At 42.7% G+C, this 22,741-nt stretch overlaps 1 protein-coding gene across 1 annotated transcript; it reads right to left on the reverse strand.

Moving 5' to 3' along the window:
• Positions 1-217: 217 nt before the first annotated feature.
• On the reverse strand, positions 218-13,969 carry LTV1 (LTV1 ribosome biogenesis factor). Its single transcript, XM_040429242.1, has 11 exons — positions 13,791-13,969; positions 11,504-11,635; positions 5,675-5,863; positions 4,467-4,551; positions 3,713-3,839; positions 3,326-3,581; positions 2,476-2,603; positions 1,866-1,999; positions 1,506-1,558; positions 1,163-1,363; positions 218-654 (listed from the first exon to the last, which is right to left on the reverse strand). Exons 1-11 carry the CDS (start codon positions 13,791-13,793, stop codon positions 541-543), a joined length of 1,422 nt encoding a protein of 473 aa, XP_040285176.1. The 5' UTR covers positions 13,794-13,969; the 3' UTR covers positions 218-540.
• Between the last annotated feature and the right edge of the window lie 8,772 nt (positions 13,970-22,741).

A 22,741-nucleotide genomic window follows, 5' to 3' on the forward strand; every position in this document is an offset into this window, starting at 1 on the left:
TGAAACCCCTTACATTTGTATAGTTAGGTGGACAACCCCTTTAAGGGTATAAGTTTGGCAGCAGTGCTTAAAAAAAAAAAACTAAAAAAAAAACATCCACAAAGTGTTGTACTGTGAATACAGATCTGCAGTGCGAAATTCACTGTCACATCTAGACCATGCCAGTTTCATGTCTGTTGTGGTTATAAGATATTTGTAAGGATACATTTTTACCAAATTCCATCTAAAAGAGTATTATTTAATGGGTAATGTGTTATGAAAATCCAAACAGTCTATGAACAGCACACTTGACATACTTCCTCCTTATTTACAATTCAGACATGATACAGACAATATAGCATGACAGCCAGAATTCTTTGTACCATCTCTGAAAGCAGAGTGTGTTCATTCAAACACCATTATTTAGGTTAATTTGTCCATCCATCCTTCTTTTAGAAAATCCTGCACTACTTCTTAATGTTCCTGTAGTGTCGTACACTACTTATGTTTGCACATTGAGCCCAAGTCTGTGTCACCAACAGCAACGTTCCTCTCAATCCCTTATGATAACTTGAGTCCTTGAAGGTTCTGTCTCAAATTCAGTTGCTCCTTCTCTTGTCTACTCTTTTCCATTTTGAAGGCCTGTTTATTGGCCTTCTTCTCCATTCTTCTTTCCTGGAATAGATCACAAGAACACTTTAACATGCTTTCTTTCATACTAAAAATAGTCAACAAAAAGGGATACAGGTACTAGGGAGATATCACTCCTAATATTAAGCAGAACACTTTAAGATACAAATGATTTGCTAGCAACAGTTGACAAAAGCTCAGAGAATAATAGCAAATGGCTATTTCCAATAAAATAATAACCGGTAATTCTCAGATTTAAGACTCCTTGCACTTGACCGTATCAGTTTTGCAGTCCGCAAAATACGGATGTGGTCCATTTGCATCCTGCATCCTTTTGAGGGCCTCACTGTAGAAATACCTATTCTTGTCTGCAAAATGGACAAAAATAATATATGTTCTATAATTTGCAGCATGGCCGCATGGATGCGGACAATAAACAGATGACATCCATGTGATGTCCAAAAATACAGTTTTGTGCATGAGCCATTATATGGTTGGAAGAAAAGTTAGTTTGTTCTGGCATATTCTGGAAACATAAGGGATGAGATCCCACCTTGCGTTCTTCTTTTATTGCCTGTTTCCTGGCTTTTCGCTCATCAGTGGTTTCCTGTTTGGAGCGTGGCTGAGTCGACACCTTGGCCAAGTCTCCGCCATTAATCATTTCCATACGCTCAACTTGCTTTGCTGTAAGTCCTCTTTCAGGAAGAACTCCCAGTGGGATACCAGTTTTAGTAGATACCTTGATTTGCTTGGCCTAAAGAACAGATAAGCAATTTTTTTTATTAATAAAAAACTATTATTTTGGCGTAGCATCATATAAACATACAAATGTAGATGACATGGCTAGCACAATGGTACAATAAGGACATAAAAATAGTATGAGACTGTAGATTTACCTTAGGTGGATCCTTGATCATTTGCGGGTGATTATACAAATTGGAATATGTGCCTGTCAAAAAGGGGGTAAAAAAATTAAAGCAAGAACACATGCAACCATTCCAGTAAACCATGGAAAATCTGGCAATGTATATTTATACTAAGCAGCTATACACAACTGAGGTGGGTGTATATCTAAAAAAAATTACTGTAATGTGCTAAAAGTCTGTTACTTTTCGCTAAGCTAAAAAAAAAAAAAAAAAAAAGAAGAAGACGACAACATAGACCAAACAAGCCATTGATGGTATCCAACTCTATAGAAGAAAAGTTGCTACAATATGGTATGTTGGAATGACTGAAAACTTGAACTGTATACATACTCAGGATAGATTCACAGTCCCACTTCTCCCCAGGTTCTTCTATAACTATAGTCTGCATTTCTTCCTTTTCCTCTTCATCTTCTTCAATTAAATCCAGTTCAGATCTGTGCTGCATGTCTTTCAGTTTCACGCATCTTCAACAACAGTAAAACATATCGCCAATTAAAATGACTATGATCAATAAAATTACTCTGCAAACTATGACAATGTATTAAACACACTGGCAAACAGACAGGGACAGATTCCCTGAGCAAAATGTTGGGTCACATATTTCAATTGATCCAACCATTTTGATAAAAATCTATATTTAACAGCGTCAGTTTTAATGCATCAGAGCATGCTTTAATAGCAATGCCCCAGTGATGTGTCATTAACTCTTATCAGCTTGCCGATGCTTAGAAATTCCATGCATAACGTAGCAGTTTGCCACTTATATAACCTGTGTCTGATGTGATAATCTGCATCAATTTTCCCATCATAAAATGAATAAAAAAATAAATTTACTGGTCCTAGTCAAAACAGTGCATCAGTGATTGAAACCAATCTCTGTAATGGTTACTTGATATAATGCACACAATCGGACATAAAAAATAACATAGGTGTAGCTTACTCTTTTGCCCTCTCCCTGAAGTAGTCCTCTACAACATCCTGAAGGCGGCTGCTATCTGCATGGATGAATCCTTCCAGCTCTGCATTATCTAAGGCACCAATTTCATCATCGTCAAATTGTTCATAAAACTAAAAAATAAAAAGATTTTCTTTAGGGCTGGTCCACAAAGCAAGGAATGCATACATTCACTGTCCAAAGACATCTCCGCAAGAAGAAAATCTAAGAGAGGTTTTGCAACTGGTAGCAATGCCGGACAGGCTGTTTTCACATGGTCGTGTGTGGTTGCTTTCCTAGACAAACTGTCTTATCTGAGGAAAACGTACTGCATCATAGTGATCTATGATACTGAGTTACAGCCCGACCACAGTTCTACCGCCCTGGACTCATGATTCAGTAAGCAGGTTTTTCCCAGTAAAAGCAGCATAGACTGTGGAAACACTAGTACAGGGATGGCCAACCTGCGGCTCTCCAGCTCTTGTAAAATTACAACTCCCACCATGCCCTGCTGTCGACTGATAGCTGTAGGCAGTTTGGGCATGCTGGGAGTTGTAGTTTTGCCACAATTTTATTGAAGTACCCTATACAGAAAAATATACACATAATCCTTAATATACAAGGCTCCTAGAATGACAAGTAATCAGTAGGGGTCTGACCACGGGGACCCCCACCGGGTACTTGTTTACCATCTGAATAAAGCGAAGGTTATGAATGTGCACTGGCCCTCCCTGCACTAGTATGACATTTTGTGCTCACACTGTTACCAGAATACTGGACGAGGCACAATGCATACAATATGTAGACCCCATGAAATGATTGCTTGTGTACTTCTCAAATGTAAATTATCTTGTACCTTTTCAAAGCGTTCATCCAGTAGTGCAAGCTGCTCATTTCGTCTTATGACAGAGGAAGACATAGAATACTGTGAGAAGCGGCTCTTTGTCTCTTCCTGCATAAACATAAACTCTTGCGTGGGGCCATCTCTGCCTTCACCCTCTTCACCCGAAAAAGGACCATCTGAGTCAAAGTCAGCCTCTTGGCTCCCATCATCATCCTCTTCCCCACTGTCAACATCTTCCCATTCATTATCATCTGTGCCATACTCGTTTCTGTAGGTGAATATTTCCACAACAATGCATTTATTGTTCATGTAACATAGACCAAATAGAACGTTTTTTTTAAAAACATTTTATAGGCAGCATTATAAAGAAAAAAAAAAAAAAAAAACAGTGCACTATACTTGACAATGGTGGCAGTATCATTGGCTTGTAATATGAAGTCATCATCTAGCTGGTTTTCAGGGTTATCAAAATCAAAATCATCATCCAGAGCTGCCACAATATCAGGGTCCAGGTCTAGGCACAGACCTAAAAAGAGAAAGGGAATCCACCAAGGTTACAAATAGTTACCACTAGCAAGTACATGGAATTTAGACCCCTGTCATAACTGGGACCAACCCAGATGCAAGTTGTAAAGTTGGGGGGGGGGGGGTCAATAGATCTTTCTCAGCAATGTTCTTACTGTTCGTATTCCACATTAAAAAATCCTGGAGCGATGGAGCAGAACTTGGCACATCTCAATTTATTTTTATTTTTAAAGGCAAATATCCGATGCAGAGGAAAAGTTGCCCATTGAGCCCAGCTTGCTCCTTTCAAGATAACTGAAAGCCAATTGGTTGCTATTGGTAAACGCTCCACTTTTCTTTGCACCAGTTTTTGATAAAATTTTCTGTATAGATTATTCCCCAGTGAATGGGCCGAGTGCTCAAAAGTTAGACAAAGCATTCATGGTGTGGCCTGTCACCTCTGAGCATGTCTATAACCCTCCCAACCAAACACGCTGTATTTATAATACAATAGCATATGAATGCCCCTGGAAATCTTCACTTTATTCAGCGACTGAGGAATCTGATTCTTTGCGTACTTTCCATATGCTAAAGAAGGTAAAACGCTGGAAAACCATTCATCTGAAGGTAAGATTGGAAAATGACATACCTCGCGGGGCTGCTTTGTTTAAAAGGCCAACATCCTCCTCAAATTCTGATGCAAAGACTGAAGATGGCAATTTTATTGAAGGACCCTAAACAGAAAAATATACACATAATCCTGAATATACAAAGCTCCTAGAATGAAAAGTAATCAGGTGTCTGACCACTGGGACCCCCATCGGTTACTTGTTTACCATCTGAATAAAGCGAAGGTTATGAATGTGCACTGAGACACCAAAGTCTATGGGACTGACAGAGATAACCAAGAACAGAGCTCGACTAGCTCTAGTATTCCCAATAGAGTTTCAATTAAGCAGTAGTGTGCATTGCTTGAATGACACTCCATTCAAATGGGGGGACACAGGACCCTCATTATTGTAATTTGATGGGGGTCCCAGCCATCAGACTGCCAACCCCCTAAAAACATAACATGTCTCTACCCTGTGAGCACCATCAATGACTAACTTTTTTTAGTGATGTCCAACTTTGTCTTCACTGCGATGGGACTGTATACAAGTGAATATTAGAGGTTTCCTGTGACCAACAAACTTGAATTTCAAGGGGGGAAAAAAAAACAGGATAATGTGCTACCCTCTTTAAAAACCCAGAATGTACCAAAAAAACATATTAGGTAGTAGAGAAGATGCTGTTCCAAAAGCTTTTATTAATGATAAAATGTCCACTGGTGTTGCATTTCGGGGATATATAACTTCTGATGAAGGCCTTCTAACCCAGAAATGTTTTTGAAAGGACACATTTCATTCTCGGTCCTGTCTATATTCTGGATTTCTAAAGAGGGTAGCATATCGTCTTGTTTTTTTTCTCCATTAGGTTCAAGTTTCTTGCATCCAGTCCAGAGGACTGTCCTGAGCAGTTTGCCCAGTGAATCCAGCACTCTTGGCTTATTGCCTCCCATATGCCTACCAGCAGAACAGAATAAGGTGAGCACCACTACTTACTGACACCTATAGTGGGTTCTCCCTGTTTGGACATACTATCCAAGGAGGCACTTTGTCTCCTTTTTTCCCCGACATTGATCCTGTGACCAATAATGTCTTCCGAGATGCCTCAGTGACAAGTTTAATGGGGAACCTTTCCCTTAGTACTGGGCCACCATAACAGACTAAAATAGTGTGACTGTTTATCTCTACAAAGCAGCAGAGCAGAAAATGACAGATGTAAGGTATAAAAAAATAAAATAAAAAGTCTTCATACCTGGATAAATTCATCTTCCTCCTGTACTTTCACATCCTCCGTCACTATAACCCGACTTGGTGCCCGCTGTGTTTCAGAAGGAACAAGTTCAGCACGTCCTGGTTCTTTAAGGTGTTGCAAATAGTTGTAGTCATCATCAAAGAAGACCCCAAACGTCCTCTGTTCCTCTTTCCTCTTTTCTGTAACTACCTGTTAGTAATATGGACAAAACTACATTATCTCTGAAAACCTAAAAGTGCGATTAACACCATAATTGATGATCGTGCATTTTCCCAAACGTAAAGGCTATGCACACTTTTGAGGGCATTTTTTTTTATTATTGCATTGTACTCATTTTGAGCTAAAAATGATATTTCAGTTGGTCTTTATTAAAAATCTTGAGCCATTTTTTTCTGTACAGCTTTGGTTCTATCTAGTAGCCTGCTGTCTGTTTTCACTCTGTTCTGTCAGGCAGTTCAGCTGATGGCTTCTTATCTCTGACCTCCTAAACACTCATTATAGCTCAATTCTTTCTCTTACTGATAAGAATGCAAATAAATAAATAAGCGTTTTATGACCTTTTAGTAAGGGTTATTAGATGACCCACACAAAGTCAAAGTATGATTCACACAGCTAGACAAACCGTTGACCCTTTGAAACAGAATGACTGAATATTTTTTAATAAAGACCAATTGAAAAAATGATTTTTAGCCCAAAATGAGTAAAATGAAATAGCCTTTAATTGAGATACCACTAATATTGTACATTTGGAGGACTTCAAGGCATTGGCGGGTTTCCTATACTGATGACCTATCATCAGGATAGTAGCACTACTTTTACCTCCATAGGCATTGTCCAAAATAGTAACACTCCAGGGAGAGATAGGTGCAAGCAATGTCGGACCCTGGCCTGTGGTCCCAGAGGGTAAGGTTCAAAATAGTAAAATTGCAGCACTCCTCCATTTCAAAGCAGTGATTATTTGTTTTTAGAAGACTCTCCTGAGTCTTTTTCATTGCTTGAAAAATTCTCAAGAGAGTTGAAACGTCACTTTGTATTGATGCCTTCTGAATAAATATTCACAATACTTTGAATTGGAACAGTGCTGCAATTTTACTATTTTGAACCCGCCGAGCCCCCCAGCCAAAGTGTGGACTATCAGCTGTGTATCCACCTGACTTCTCCTCAACGCAACTGATGGTCCCAACCCCATTTTAAGGCAAGAAATCCCACTTATTAAACCTGACAGGGCACACCTGTGAAGTGAAAACCATTTCAGGGGACTACCTCTTGAAGCTAATCAAGAGAATGCCAAGAGTGTGCAAAGCAGTAATCAAAGCAATATAATTCCACATGTGTTAATTCATAGTTTTGATGCCTTCAGTGTGAATCTACAATTTTCATAGTCATGAAAATAAAGAAAACTCTTTGAATGAGAAGGTGTGTCCAAACTTTTGGTCTGTACTGTATATCCTCCATATATTGTAGTACAATAGTTACATTACAACCTAACTCTAGGATAAAGAAATAAACGAACATACAATTGGACAGGGCAAGCTACCTTCCAAATACCTATCCTAAATTGAAGTCTGCATAGTTTTGATGCCTTTATAGTCATGAAAATAAAGAAAACTCTTTGAATGAGAAGGTGTATCCAAACTTTTGGTCTGTACTATATGTATAATAATAATTTTTCTCTTATTTACATTTCTATATATAGATAGTGGTGGTGAATGACCAGGAACTACGTGATTGATAGACGATGTGATGCACAATCAACGCAACTTCAACCCCAGATTTATTTACTAGGCGTCTTTTTTGGCATGTGTTTTTTACTTGCGATGATACGGCTGTTCAGATTCCTGAAGTATGAGTGTGAAGATACGAGGAGATCTCTCATAATGTTGCGGGATCAGCAAGGGTTAACAATGTGTGGAATTGCTGGTGGCTCGGCTCTTTCCACACATGGTTCCCTGTACATGATTCAACAATTGCTACCTCACGGTGACTTTGGTTGGCAGAGATTATCCTATAAGCAACAGTGTGCTTTGTGTGTGAATAGTATGGTTTCGCCATGGTTTGAATGATATTTGCACAGGTGGGGACGCTGTGTTACAGTTGGGCTTCGCCTGTGCTTTACCTCTTCCAAGATGTTGATTGTTGAGGAATATTGAATACTGCGCATGCGCATGGTCGTTATGACGCTGCTATATGATACGCCGCCCGGAGCATGCGCACTGGAGGATCGGGGATGCCGTGCACAGCGGTCAATCTGCAATGGCATTGTGTAAGTTGCCTTGGCATGTGTCTTCACTTACCACGCCCACCATCATGTGTTCCGCTTTTTTCTGCACACAAATGAATTGGAATAATTGTTTTTAACCATTTAATGATGGGAGTATTTTTATAGCACTTTATGTACACATTAATTCTGTACGAAATTCCGATACCCAATCTATACTTTTGTCCCGGTATCGATACGATACCGGGATTTCCATTCTTTCGATACTGGGCTGCGCAGTCTAGTATCTCTGAACATGAGCGCGCTGCTGTCAGCGTGCTCATGTTCTCTCAGCAATGAACGGAGAGAGGGGCGGAGGAGGGGCGGGCGCACTGCGCCACCAATGATATGACTTTTCCTACACAGAGCGGCGCCCAGAGATGTCCCTGCACTTACCATTATTTCTGGGTGCCGCTCCGTTCGCCCGCTGTGCCCCATTACTGTCTCCTCTCCTGCTCCACATGCTAATTACTATCGGAGTGATGGGGAGGAGACATCAGCTTCTCTAGTGGGCATTCCTTCTCCCTGCGCTGCGATTGGACAGTGCTACAGCCAGGGAGAAGGAACGCCCACTAGAGAAGCTGACGTCTCCTCCCCATTGCTCCGATAGTAATTAGCATATGGAGCAGGAGAGGAGACAGTAATGGGGCACTGCGGGCGAACGGAGCGGCACCCAGGTATAATGGTAAGTGCAGGGACATCTCTGGGTGCCGCTCTGTGTGACCTAATACTTAGTCTGGACTCATATAAAGAAGTGAACAGAACACAAATGCAATAGCACTCTGCAACCAGCACTCCGCCCTGCCTCCATGCTGGATGTTGAATGAGGCATTGGTGTACATTTTGGCCAAAGCGTAATAAGCCACTCACCACGTCAAGGTCGCCTCTATGAGTGGTCCCTAACACTAGTTCCTACCTGTTTATGGGCCATGACAGCCACACAAAGTCCAGGGAGCGCAGATACAGCATGAACGCCAGGCACACACTGCTTTTAACCCCGTCCGGTGCCGTTACAGCTTTCATCGGATCCAGGGATGCAAGTACCAACATGCATGCTGAGCCCACTATATACTTCTCCTGGAGCCAAATGGCTACTGGTAGGCCCTGTAGAAGTAGACTCAGTTTTATACTGACTTTAAAACCAGCCTCCAGGGCAGACTAGCTGGTCAGGTGTGCATGACTGCATGGAGATCGCCACGCTTCCAATATATACTACAAAGAAAAAATGTGGGGGATTCAGTCAGCACAACACTATATGCAGGTGCACATCGCTATGGCGAAATACATATACAAAGAAAAGAACACAAATGCAATAGCACTCTGCAACCAGCACTCCGCCCTGCCTCCATGCTGGATGTTGAATGAGGCATTGGTGTACATTTTGGCCAATGCGTAATAAGCCACTCACCACGTCAAGGTCGCCTCTATGAGTGGTCCCTAACACTAGTTCCTACCTGTGGGCTCAGCATGCATGTTGGTACTTTCATCCCTGGATTCGATGAAAGCTGTAACGGCACCGGACGGGGTTAAAAGCAGAGTGTGCCTGGCGTTCATGCTGTACCTGCGCTCCCTGGACTTTGTGTGGCTGTCATGGCCCATAAACAGGTAGGAACTAGTGTTAGGGACCACTCATAGAGGCGACCTTGACGTGGTGAGTGGCTTATTACGCTTTGGCCAAAATGTACACCAATGCCTCATTCAACATCCAGCATGGAGGCAGGGCGGAGTGCTGGTTGCAGAGTGCCATTGGATTTGTGTTCTTTTCTTTGTATATGTATTTCGCCATAGCGATGTGCACCTGCATATAGGGTTGTGCTGACTGAATCCCCCACATATAAAGAAGTATTTAACACATAATACAGGAGGCAGGTGCCGGCAGCAGAAAGGACTGAAGCCCTGGCTGCCATGGTAACCTCCCTGCTGCTGTGTGTACTATGCACAGAGCAGCAGGGACAGTGTGAAGTCCTATTCACCCTGATAGAGATCTATTAGGGTGAATAGGACAAGGGATGAAAAGATCCCAGGTTCTGGCCCCTAAGGGCCAATAATAATTATTAAATAAAAAGTGTAAAAAAAAAATAAAAAAACACCAAAATATTAAGTATGAATCACCCCTTTTCCCAATTTCACATATAAAATGTATAAACAATAAATAAACATATTACATATCGCCAAGTCAGAAAAGTCCAAACTATTAAAATATAAAAAAAATCTATGCGGTGAACGCCGGAACAGAAAAAATAAATAAAAGCTGTGCAATTCGCCATTTTTAAAAATGCGGAAAGGACGTGGCTTTTTTGGCTTATTTTTTCGCGTGGTATCGATTATATCGCAATACTTTTTTATGGTATCGAAACCGAATCAAAAATTTGGTATCGCAACAACTCTAGTACTAATTATGCATTGATATTTAACACATTGTTCTTTATATATGGTATTATGAATTTATTACACTTGTTTTTTTTATGTATTTATTGCTACACATGCCAGCATAGGTTAATGGCTGGTTTATTCTGTAAACACTTTTGATGTGATGATGTCACTTCCTCTCACTATATATATGTTCACTTTGGATTGTTCACATTGCTTGAGAAAGGCTTCATGTGGGAGCTGAAACGTCACGTCACCAATGGGTGAATAAAAACATCACTTTTTTACCGCAATTTTGGAGTGCTGCTATATATATATATATATATATATATATATATATTTATTTATTTTTTTTAACTGAACTCCACGGCACTTCCAAAATCAAAGGTGTGTTTATTCGCCAAGTGACAGCGATGTTTCGCAGTCATCACTGTTTGACAAAGGTCCCATTGAGTGGACCGAAACGTCGCTGTCACTTGGTGAATAAACACACGTTTGATTTTGGAAGTGCCGTGGAGTTCAGTCAATTTATATTTGGTGGATCTCCTCTACAGCCGCTGGCACTCCGTTTTCACTCTTCTTACTGCTGTGCTGCCTGCTATATATATATATATATATATATATATACACACACACACACACACATATATACATACATACACACACACACACATACAGAGGGAGAGAGAGATAGAGAGAGAGCATCCATTGGATGCTAGTAGTGTTTTGTTTTAACTGGTGTTATTGCACCCACTGAACAGCTCCCTAAACTCCTATTGAGGGCACTATTCAAATGCATACAACACGTGTCTGATCAGCTTTGTGACATGACCAACCAGTCAGGAACACATCGGGTCATTTATCAAACTGGTGTAAAGTAGAACTGGCTTAGTTGCCTATAGCAACCAACCAGATTCCTCTTTTGATTTTTGACAGCTCCTTTGGAAATTGAAAGGTGGAATCTGATTGGTTGCTATGGGCAACTAAGCCAGTTCTACTTTACGCCAGTTTGATAAATGAACCCAATAACGTGTATACAGCACCAGTGGGTACCCAATGAATCACATTAGTGTAAGATTACCCGGCCCTTTACAATATACCAGTTGACTTTCATTTTGCTTTTGCTTGCCTTAAACGCATAACAAATAAATGGAACTGAGCACAATATAAAAGCCAGGTTCACATAGTACTGGGAAAAATACCTTGTCAGCAGGTAACAAGACTCTCTGAGGAGCAGTTTCATCAGCAGCTAGTGGATCCCTTTGACTTCTGTGTACCAGATGGAAGGTGACCGCTTTCTTCTTTTCTATGAAGGGTTTCTTCTTCCTGTGAGGCTACGGCGACATGTAAAGCAGATCTTAAAATCAGGCAATAAACAGTCACTTACATACAATACACGTTAGTTCATTTCCTTTAATGCAGCATATGGAAATCCAGTATGTGTGTTGTAAGAGTCTTAACTTTTTTATTTCTGTTTTGACATATGGGGGTTTTCTTTTATTGGACAAGTTGTATTTTTTAACGGCACCATTTACTGTTCCATATTGTATCGAGTAACTTAAAGGCTAGGAACACCTTTGGGGACAATTTTTTTTTACGATTGCATTTTACTTCGTTTGATATAAAAATCATGTTTTCAATTGGCGTTTATTTAACATTTTCAACAGGGTTTGTTATACAGGGTTACGTTTCATTACTGAACTCCTGACAACTCATTATAGGTAAATTCTTAACAAACGGATAATCAAGCTGAAATGACTGTTTACAAATTGTCAGGAGTTCAGAGATAAGGGCTATACATTGAGCCATCAGTGCAGCAACAAGACGGGTTCAGTTCTATTTTTTGGTAGTTTTCACGGCCAGACAGGCCCCACTGAAATCAATGTGGCCATTTTTAACTGCCGTTTAGACAGGAGTGCACCCATCTAACAGCCATTAAAAACAGGTACAATAAGTAAAAAAAAAAGGACCCTTAAGGTGTTAAAATAAAATAAAAAAAACTCCCCTTATTCAGTTGCATGCAAGGGAATAATCGCTCTGCACTCGAGACAGCAGGACCTGATGCTTCCAGCATTGTGACATCACATTATAGAGCTGGTGAAGAGTGAGTGTTCCCACGCATTCAAGTGGTAAGGTGAGGTGAGTTTTATACTGGGGGTGATTATTTATATTGGGGGCACTATATATACTGAGGCACTGCATGGGTTGGGACATAAAAAAAAAGACAATGAAATGCATCTGTTTTTTAATAGCTGTTTTTAAAGTTACAAATGGATGAAAATGGGCATTAAAAATGGATAGAAGGGCAGAAAACGGATGCACGCACGAATGCAAAATGGCCAAGAAAAACTGACAGTGTGTGTATCCGTTTTTTGTAACTGTCATGTGAATGTACCCTTAGGACTCATGCACACGACCGTGTGCTGGCCGTGCCCGTATTGGGACCCGCAAACAGCGGGTCTGCAATATATGGGCACAAGCCATATCACGGATGCGGTCCGTTCACTTGAATGGGTCCTCAATCCGAGAGACGCGGTGCGGAATAGAGGCACGGATCAGAAGCCCTCACAAGCACTTCTGTTAGCACCTCTGCACAGCAAAAAAGTAGCGCATGCACCACTGGACCATCGGATGCCGATCGTGGACCCCATTCAAGTGAATGGGTCCGCGTCCACAGACGGTGGCCACACAGTCAGTGCCTGTACATTGCAGACTGTAGCACGGGCATGGTCGGCACCCAGGCGTAAGGCCTTAGTCTCATCCCTTGCAGCACAGCCTGCTGTTCTGATAACCACAAGAATAATTGTGGTTCAGTGCTGGTGCTGATAGATATAGATGCGTGGACTAAAGGTTAAAATCCTTTAGGCTAGGGCTACAAAGCAATCTTGGCTGTAACCGAAGACTTCACTATGCTACATCACAGTATAGCGAAAGCAAATGGAGTTACATTGCAACTCACGTGCTGTCCTGACAGGATATAAACAGCTGCAAGAAATCCAACCGGCTGCAACATGACCTCATTCACGTTCACTATGCTGCAATGTAACATAGCAATAGTGCAATCTTTGTTGGCGCGAGAAGTTTTACAGCCAAGATCACTGTGCACCTCTAGCCTTATTGGTCGCCATGCACTGCAGCAATGAACCACCGCCAGATACTGCAATGTGCAGTATCCTCTGGTCCATGCTTCTAGCCAGTGGTCACTATAGGGGAATACTATATGACGGCCAAAGAACTGAATAAATAACCAATGGTTGTTGTACTTCAGCACTTTTTTTACATCACATTATTGTAACTGACAAGCAAGCGGGAGGGACTAGCAGGGTACTGCACCTGAGTGACATATAAACCTGCACTATTACAGAAACTGCAACTAACTATGAAGGGTCTTGGGAAAGCTGAGTGACAACCTCCACTGCTAGTATCAGGGGAGGCCCTGGACTCTGGACGCAGCATCTGCCCCTCACCACGGTTGTTAATGGCCCTTACCATGATTCTTTATGTAGCTGCAGCCAGATAATCGTCAGCTCCCGACACAACAATCGGTCCACAGACTGTCACTAGTCCCCGTGCCTCTCTTCTCCGCGCATGCAAGAGCCTACTGAGCCAAAGGACCTTTGGTGACGTCATCACTATGAGACCGCACACACGCGTGACAGTCGCTAGCTATAGAGCATCAGCAGCAGCTACAGGACCTTAGGTGATGTCATAGCCACATGATCAGTCACGTGCCAGAGGAGAGGCTTGGTTGCGTTGTGTACTTACTGGATATGCAGTAGGGCTGTGTATTGCATGCAGCAGGGCTGTCTGTACTGTATATACAGAAGAATTGTATATGTAAGATTTGTGTTAACTGTATATAATACAGAAGTGCTGTGTATGTAAAATGTCTGCACAGTGTGACGTGCGTGCAGTAGGTTTGGAGAAGAGCTGTTTGTTTGCCACATACAATTACAGTTATGCTAGATACAGAGTGTGGGTATACAGTGAGTGTATATTTACAGAGCATGTACACAGAAGAGCTGTGTCTCTCTAGTGTCCCTCTTCTGACTCAAGTCCCTCTGTCCCTCTTTGCTCCTTATGTTCCTCTTTTTGACCTGGGATATAAATGTGAATTAATAAACTAACTAAACTGTTCCTACCTGTACATTACACTTCAGCGAATATATATTTTTCATTATTTGGTGCAATTTCAACCTTAAAATGTCTATAATCGGATGATTTTTGAGCTGATACTTAAAGGAGTATTCCAGCGCAAGTTAAAAAAAAAAAAAGAAGAGAGCATGCTGAACATGCTGTAAAAATATAACAGAGCATGGTTTTTGTTTAAATATAGATATTGACATAGAAAATTAAAAATTACATCACCAAAAATTCAATGAGATTGACCCTTGACCTCTGTAGGGGCAGGAACACACAGAGAGAGTTTAAATTCCCTCCACCCCCTTAGTGTTTTCCTGCCCCTACGGGGTTAACACATGAAGCGAGCCCTCCTGATGGAGGGAAGAAGAAAGAAAAGAAATTCCACTCCTTTACCGGATCTCCGGCTGTCCTCCCGCGGCAGGGGCTTAGGCTGGGCAGCTGGGGCATCGAGGACCCTCGTTCCGACTTATGCTGAGGCCTGCAGTCCTTCCTTCTCAACTGACCTCCTTCCTCTGGAGGATGCAGTCAGCTGCGCCGGATTCACGGGGAGGCACGCTTGCGCGAGTGCTGTGTCCTCTTATTACAACAAGTGACTAGTGAGGGGAGCAGGTGTGACGCATGAAGCGCTGAAGCTGAGGGCAATGCGGCGCAGGAACGTGCCGGCAGCCGAGGCGCAGTCTGATGACGTAAGACGCCGGGAATTTGAAAAGATCGCGGGCTCCTCTCAGCATTTGCCTGCAGATTACCCACAATGTCGGAGACACCTACTCCCCGTCAAGAGGTCCGGGACCCCACTGCAAGCACCTGCACTGTGAGTCCCCTGCGGGGGTTCTTTAATGCTAGATTCCTCTCCTTTAAGCCGAATGCACACGGCCGTGAGCGGTCCGTGGTAACACGGCCTGGATTCCTGCTGAGAGCAGGAGCACACGGCGTCATTGGTTGCTATGACGCCGTGCGCTTCATGCTGCCGCTGCACTATAGTAATACACTCGTGTGATCTATACGAGTGTATTACTGTAGTGGAGCGGTGGCATGAAGCGCACGGCGTCATAGCAACCAATGGCGCCGTGCGCTCCTGCTCTCAGCAGGAATCCAGGCCGTGTTACCACGGACCGCTCACAGCTGAGAAACACGGCCATGTGCATTCGGCTTTAGACAGGCGTTCTAGCGGTATTAATTGGTGTATGCTTGGTTGTTCCTTGTTTCTAGGGCACAAAGGAACCTAGATCCAAGTCTAGGATACTAAAATGTAATGCCTGCTCTAAAAAGAATGCAAGTCATGTCTTTCTGAGTTATGGAAGGAGGAACAACCAAGTATTTTTTCTGAGATGAAATCCTTTATTCAGGATGAAATAAAGTCCTCCTTAGCCTCTATATCCACGCCCGAGGGCCCCCTTCATCCACCCAAAAAGGGTAAACTTTCTGTCCAGTCCTCATCTGACGCAGATCAGGCAGAGGAGATCTCAGTCTCATCTAAACAGATTATGGAGGAAGATCCCTTATCTGAAGGAGAAGTTATAGAGGAGGATAAGAAGTATTTTTTCTCATCCGATTAAATAGACAAGCTCTTATGATCCGTTAAATCCACATTGGGGATAGAGGACCCGCCTTAACCACGCACGGTCCAGGACGAAATGTTCGGAGGTCTTAGATCAAAAAAATCTATTGTTTTCCCGATAAATGAGAACATTAGAGAGATGATCATGGACGAGTGGCTAGACCCAGAGAAGAGGCTGGGTGTCTCTAAAGAATTTAGAAACAGGCTTTGTTTCGACCAGTCTGAGTGTAAAATCTTTAATGAGACCCCTAAGGCTCCATTCACACGTCCGCAAAATGGGTCCGCATCCTTTCCGCAATTTTGCGGAATGGGTGCGGACCCATTCATTCTCTATGGGGACGGAATGGTTGCGGACAGCACACAGTGTGCTGTCTGCAGCCGCAATTGCGGAGCGCGGCCCCGATTTTGGGTCCGCAGCTCCGCAAAAAGATAGAGCATGTCCTATTCTTGTCCGCAGCTTGCAGACAAGAATAGGCATTTCAATGGGGATGCCGGGCTGGTGTGTTGCGGACCCGCAATTTGCGGGTCCGCAACACACCACGGACGTGTGAATGCAGCCTTAGGTAGATATTCAAGTGGCAAAAGTAGTTAAAAGAACTGCACTTCCATTTGAGGACTCCTCCCAACTAGGCGATCCCATGGACAGCAAAGCTGATGGCTTATTAAAAAACACCTGGGAATCATCTATGTTTAGCGTTAAGGCCAACATAGCTGCAACATCTGTGGCTAGGGCCATGTATATCTGGTTGGGGAGCTGGACAAATTAAAAACAAAAACCCAAGAGAAGACATAAGAGATTCCATCCCTTTACTTACATCTGCGACTGCCTTCTTAGCTGACGCCTCTGCAGAAACCATTCGTTTCTCCGCTAAAGAGGGGGCACTATCAAATGCCGCCCGTAGGGCTTTATGGATGAAAGCCTGGTCCAGTGACAAAGCTTCTAAAGCTAAGTTGTGTTCAATCCCCTTCTTTGGGGAATTCGTTTTTGGCCCTACCTTAGACAAAATTTTGGAGAAGGCAGCGGACAAGGAAAAAGGTTTTCCGGAAGATAGGGATCTAAACAAAAAGCCCTTTCGTCAGTTTCAACCCCAGCAGAGATCCTATAGGGGAAAAGGTAAAGGGGACAGATGGAGTTACCCCAAAGGGGGGAGAGGTAGGGGTTTCATCCTTAACCCTCAAAACAGACAGACTAATAAGCAATGACGCCAAGGTGGGGGGCAGGCTGTTGGGGTTTCTATCTTCATGGGAGCAGATCACATCAAATCCCTGGGCATTAAACATTATTGCACAGGGATACAAGATAGAATTCTCTTCAGTTCCTCCCAGAAGATTCCTTACCTCGCCTCGGGACAGGTCAGACTTACCGAAGTTATGGAAGGGGGTTCAGGAGCTTTTGAGCTCAGGCGTAGTTCAAAAAGTTCCAGATCGAGAAAAAGGGGACGGATTCTATTCAAACCTTTTCCTAGTAAAAAAAAAGCCAGACCAGTCCTATCGTACCATTATAAACCTAAAACCGCTAAACAGATCCGTTCTGTACAGAAGATTCAAAATGGAATCCATCAGATCCACAATACCACTCATTCCGAAAAGGGCGTTCATGTCTTCAATAGACCTCAAAGATGCCTACTATCACATACCCATCCACCATGTCTTATGAAAATTCCTCCGTTTTACAATAAAGGATCCAAGAGGCACCTTACATCACTTCCAGTATGTTGCACTTCCATTCGGCATCTCCTCCGCTCCCAGAATATTCACGAAACTAGTAGTAGAAATGGTTGCTTACATTCGCAAAGAAGGTTTAATCATTATTCCCTACCTCGACGACTTCCTGATTATCGCCCGATCAAAGGAAGAGAATATCACAGCAACCCAAAGATTCCTAAACATCCTTTCAAAATTTGGTTGGATTATAAACCTAAAGAAGTCTTCCCTTACTCCGTCAAAAAGGATAAGATTCCTAGGAGTAGAATTAAATTCGGACTCTCAAAAAACCACCCTACCACAGGACAAAGCAGAAGGTCTTATCCCAAAAAATTTGAGATTTCAAAAAGGTCACAAATGTTCAATAAGAGAAGCAATGAGTCTGCTAGGGAATTTAACGGCCTGTTTAATTTCTGTCCCTTGGAGCCAGGCACACTCAAGAATAACTCAAAGTTGGACCCTGAAAGAATGGAACAGGAGCCAGTTGGATTTGGACAGGAAGATCCAGATACCACAGCGGGTGAAGTCCGATCTCGATTGGTGGAAACTCAGAAGGAACCTTCTCCAGGGAATGAGCTGGTCAAGACAGCCAGAAATTCAGTTGATAACAGACGCCAGCACCCTAGGCTGGGGTGCAAAGATCGGAGATCATTTCTTTCAGGGCACCTAGCCAGAAAACATAAAGAGAAGTTCCTCCAACTTCAGAGAGTTATACGCGGTCCTCATGTTTCTGAGGAAATGGGATTGGCTTTTAAGGGGTCAGCATCTGAAAGTTCTGTCCGACAACGTAACAACAGTAGCTTATCTAAAACACCAAGGGGGAACAAGATCTACCCCACTAGAAGAAATAGCAAGGAAGATTTTTGCCTGGGCAGAAGAAAATTCCCTATCATTATCTGTCATCCACTTAAAAGGTTCGGAGAACATAGAGGCAGACTACCTCAGCAGGAAAAGAATAGAGGCAATAGAGTGGTCTCTAAACAGAGGCATCTTCTGGAAGATAGTCTCCAGATGGGGCCTCCCAGAAATAGATCTATTTGCTTCAAAATAAAATGCCCAAGTAGATCTCTTTTGTTCACTAAATCCAAGGGACAGACCTTGGGCAGTAGACGCTTTTTCAATAAGCTGGAATTGGAAGCTAGCATACGCGTTCCCTCCAATACCCCTTATTCCCCAGATCATTCAGAAGATCCAAAGAGAGACCACCACAATAATCCTGATAACTCCCCTCTGGTCCAAGTGGAGCTGGTTCCCCAGTTTAAAACATTTAGCACTGGCGGACCCGTGGGTAATCCCTTTCCAAAGGGATATGCTTGTCCAGGGCCCTCTAGTTCATCCAGATCCCCAGATATTCAAGTTAGCGGTATGGATCCTGAAAGCGAGACATTGAGAAGAAAGGGCCTTTCGGATAAAGTAATCCTTACACTCAGAGCTTGTAGGAAAAAGGTTACTTCTTCCATTTACCTTAAAATTTGGAAAAGGTTTTGTTCCTGGCTAGGAGATAACCATCTGGATACATCTCTTCCCCCCCCCCCATTAGCAAAATTCTAGATTTTTTTACGAAATGGTCTAGAACTTGGGATAAGACCCAGTACTCTTAAAGTGCAAATATCGGCCCTGAGCACCTTCTTTGATACTAGCCTAGCGGAACATAGATGGATAAGGAGATTCATAAAAGCTGCGGTTAGATTAAGACCTACTTTAAGATCCCGAGTTCCCACGTGGGATCTGAATACAGTGCCTGAGGGATTAACGATGCCCCCCTTCTTCCCTTTACCTAACATATCGTTAAAACATCTATCCCTTAAAACGGCCTTCTTAATAGCTATTACTTCGGCTAGGCGCATCGTAGAGTTACAGGCTCTCTCTTGTAGAGAGCCATATCTTCAGATTCTGGAGGACCATATTCGTCTGAGACTAGATCCAGTTTTTTTGCCAAAGGTGGTCTCTTCCTTCCACCGAGACCAGGAGATATTCTTACCTTCCATTCCTTTTCACCAGGAAGGGGGGGGAGGGTCTCAGAAGAAAAACGAAACTCTTAGATGTTAGAGAGACAGTCATTCAGTATCTAGAAGCCAGCAGAGAATTTAGGAAGGACGATAACTTGCTAGTCCAATTCGCAGGTAGAAATAAGGGTAAGAAGCTCACTAGATCCTCCTTAGCCAGATGGATCAGATCCAATATTGAATGCTGTTATTCCATCCAAAACAAGTCCTGCCCGGGGATAGTTAAAGCTCATTGTACTAGAGCCACCGCCTCCTCCTGGGCAGAAAAAGGTGGAGTGCCCCTAGATCAGATCTGTAGGGCCGCAACTTGGTCAAGTGCAAATACTTTCATCAGACACTATCGCCTTAGTCTGCCTGATTCTACAGAACTCCAGTTTGGCCAGAAGGTTCTACAGGCGATTTCCAACCCAGGTTAGTTATTTGATAGTTCTCATTGTGGCCGCCATGGTGGATGAGGTGGAAAAAACGTAATTAGTCTTACCGGTAATTCCGCTTCGTTGAGTCCACCATGATGGCCCATACTAACCCCCCCCCCCCCCCCCCCCCCCAAAAAAAGTGTGTGTATATATATATATATACAGTACAGACCAAAAGTTTGGACACACCTCATTGAAAGAGTTTTCTTTATTTTCATGACTATGAAAATTGTAGATTCACACTGAAGGCATCAAAACTATGAATTAACACATAATAAAACAAGTGTGAAACAACTGAAAATATGTCATATTCTAGGTTCTTCAAAGTAGCCACCTTTTGCTTTGATTACTGCTTTGCACACTCTTGGCATTCTCTTGATGAGCTTCACGAGGTAGTCCCCTGAAATGTTTTTCACTTCACAGGTGTGCCCTGTCAGGTTTAATAAGTGGGATTTCTTGCCTTATAAATGGGGTTGGGACCATCAGTTGCGTTGAGGAGAAGTCAGGTGTTCAGACATAGTCGCTGTGATGCCCATGATGTTTATTTTTTTGTTATTTATGTATGTTTTTTTATTCTACGGAAAGGGGGGTGATTTAAATTATTTAAATTTGTGTTGTTTTTTTTATTTATTTTTTTATATACTTTTATGGCATTGTAGCTCATGTTTGAGGCTACAAAACCCAGCGTATTGAATTCAATTGCTGGCATCCTCATTGGCCTCAGAGGATGCCCGTGAGAAGCCCGGAAGTTTTTGAGCTTTTAGATGCCATCATCATACTTGATCACAGCATCAAAAGGCTTCAATGACCGTGATCGGCATTATTACCGGTTGCGGTCATTCGCAACGGGTCTCTGCAGTTTGAAACAGTGGAGACCCGCCATATACAGTGGGGGAAATAATTATTTGACCCCTCACTGATTTTGTAAGTTTGTCCAATGACAAAGAAATGAAAAGTCTCAGAACAGTATCATTTCAATGGTAGGTTTATTGTAACAGTGGCAGATAGCACATCAAAAGGAAAATCGAAAAAATAACTTTAAATAAAAGATAGCAACTGATTTGCATTTCATTGAGTGAAATAAGTATTTGAACCCCTACCAACCATTAAGAGTTCTGGCTCCCACAGAGTGGTTAGACACTTCTACTCAATTAGTCACCCTCATTAAGGACACCTGTCTTAACTAGTCACCTGTATAAAAGACACCTGTCCACAGAATCAATCAATCAAGCAGACTCCAAACTCTCCAACATGGGAAAGACCAAAGAGCTGTCCAAGGATGTCAGAGACAAAATTGTAGACCTGCACAAGGCTGGAATGGGCTACAAAACCATTAGCAAGAAGCTGGGAGAGAAGGTGACAACTGTTGGTGCGATTGTTCGAAAATGGAAGGAGCACAAAATGACCATCAATCGACCTCGCTCTGGGGCTCCACGCAAGATCTCACCTCGTGGGGTGTCAATGGTTCTGAGAAAGGTGAAAAAGCATCCTAGAACTACACGGGAGGAGTTAGTTAATGACCTCAAATTAGCAGGGACCACAGTCACCAAGAAAACCATTGGAAACACATTACACCGCAATGGATTAAAATCCTGCAGGGCTCGCAAGGTCCCCCTGCTCAGGAAGGCACATGTGCAGGCCCGTCTGAAGTTTGCCAATGAACACCTGAATGATTCAGAGAGTGACTGGGAGAAGGTGCTGTGGTCTGATGAGACCAAAATAGAGCTCTTTGGCATTAACTCAACTCGCTGTGTTTGGAGGAAGAAAAATGCTGCCTATGACCCCCAAAACACCGTCCCCACCGTCAAGCATGGGGGTGGAAACATTTTGCTTTGGGGGTGTTTTTCTGCTAAGGGCACAGGACAACTTATTTGCATAAACGGGAAAATGGACGGAGCCATGTATCGTGAAATCCTGAGCGACAACCTCCTTCCCTCTGCCAGGAAACTGAAAATGGGTCGTGGATGGGTGTTCCAGCACGACAATGACCCAAAACATACAGCAAAGGCAACAAAGGAGTGGCTCAAGAAGAAGCACATTAAGGTCATGGAGTGGCCTAGTCAGTCTCCGGACCTTAATCCAATCGAAAACCTATGGAGGGAGCTCAAGCTCAGAGTTGCACAGAGACAGCCTCGAAACCTTAGGGATTTAGAGATGATCTGCAAAGAGGAGTGGACCAACATTCCTCCTAAAATGTGCGCAAACTTGGTCATCAATTACAAGAAACGTTTGACCTCTGTGCTTGCAAACAAGGGTTTTTCCACCAAGTATTAAGTCTTTTTTTGTTAGAGGGTTCAAATACTTATTTCACTCAATGAAATGCAAATCAGTTGCTATCTTTTATTTAAAGTTATTTTTTCGATTTTCCTTTTGATGTGCTATCTGCCACTGTTACAATAAACCTACCATTGAAATGATACTGTTCTGAGACTTTTCATTTCTTTGTCATTGGACAAACTTACAAAATCAGTGAGGGGTCAAATAATTATTTCCCCCACTGTATGTCAACCGCTGCACTCTGCATGTACATGTACGGCACTGGTAGCGAAAGGGTTAAACAACAGGTCATTTTCTGTTGACACATTGGGGCACATTTACTGAAGTGTCGATGCC

The sequence above is a fragment of the Bufo bufo genome, chromosome 4 (assembly GCF_905171765.1).
Source record: "Bufo bufo chromosome 4, aBufBuf1.1, whole genome shotgun sequence".
Lineage (NCBI taxonomy): Eukaryota > Metazoa > Chordata > Amphibia > Anura > Bufonidae > Bufo > Bufo bufo.

Coding starts and splice junctions, on each gene's coding strand:
- LTV1 (XM_040429242.1), bottom strand. Junction 3,582..3,712: donor GATACTGCCACCATTGTCAA/GTATAGTGCACT, acceptor ATTCACCTACAG/AAACGAGTATGGCACAGATG. Junction 655..1,162: donor CAATAAAAGAAGAACGCAAG/GTGGGATCTCAT, acceptor GATCTATTCCAG/GAAAGAAGAATGGAGAAGAA.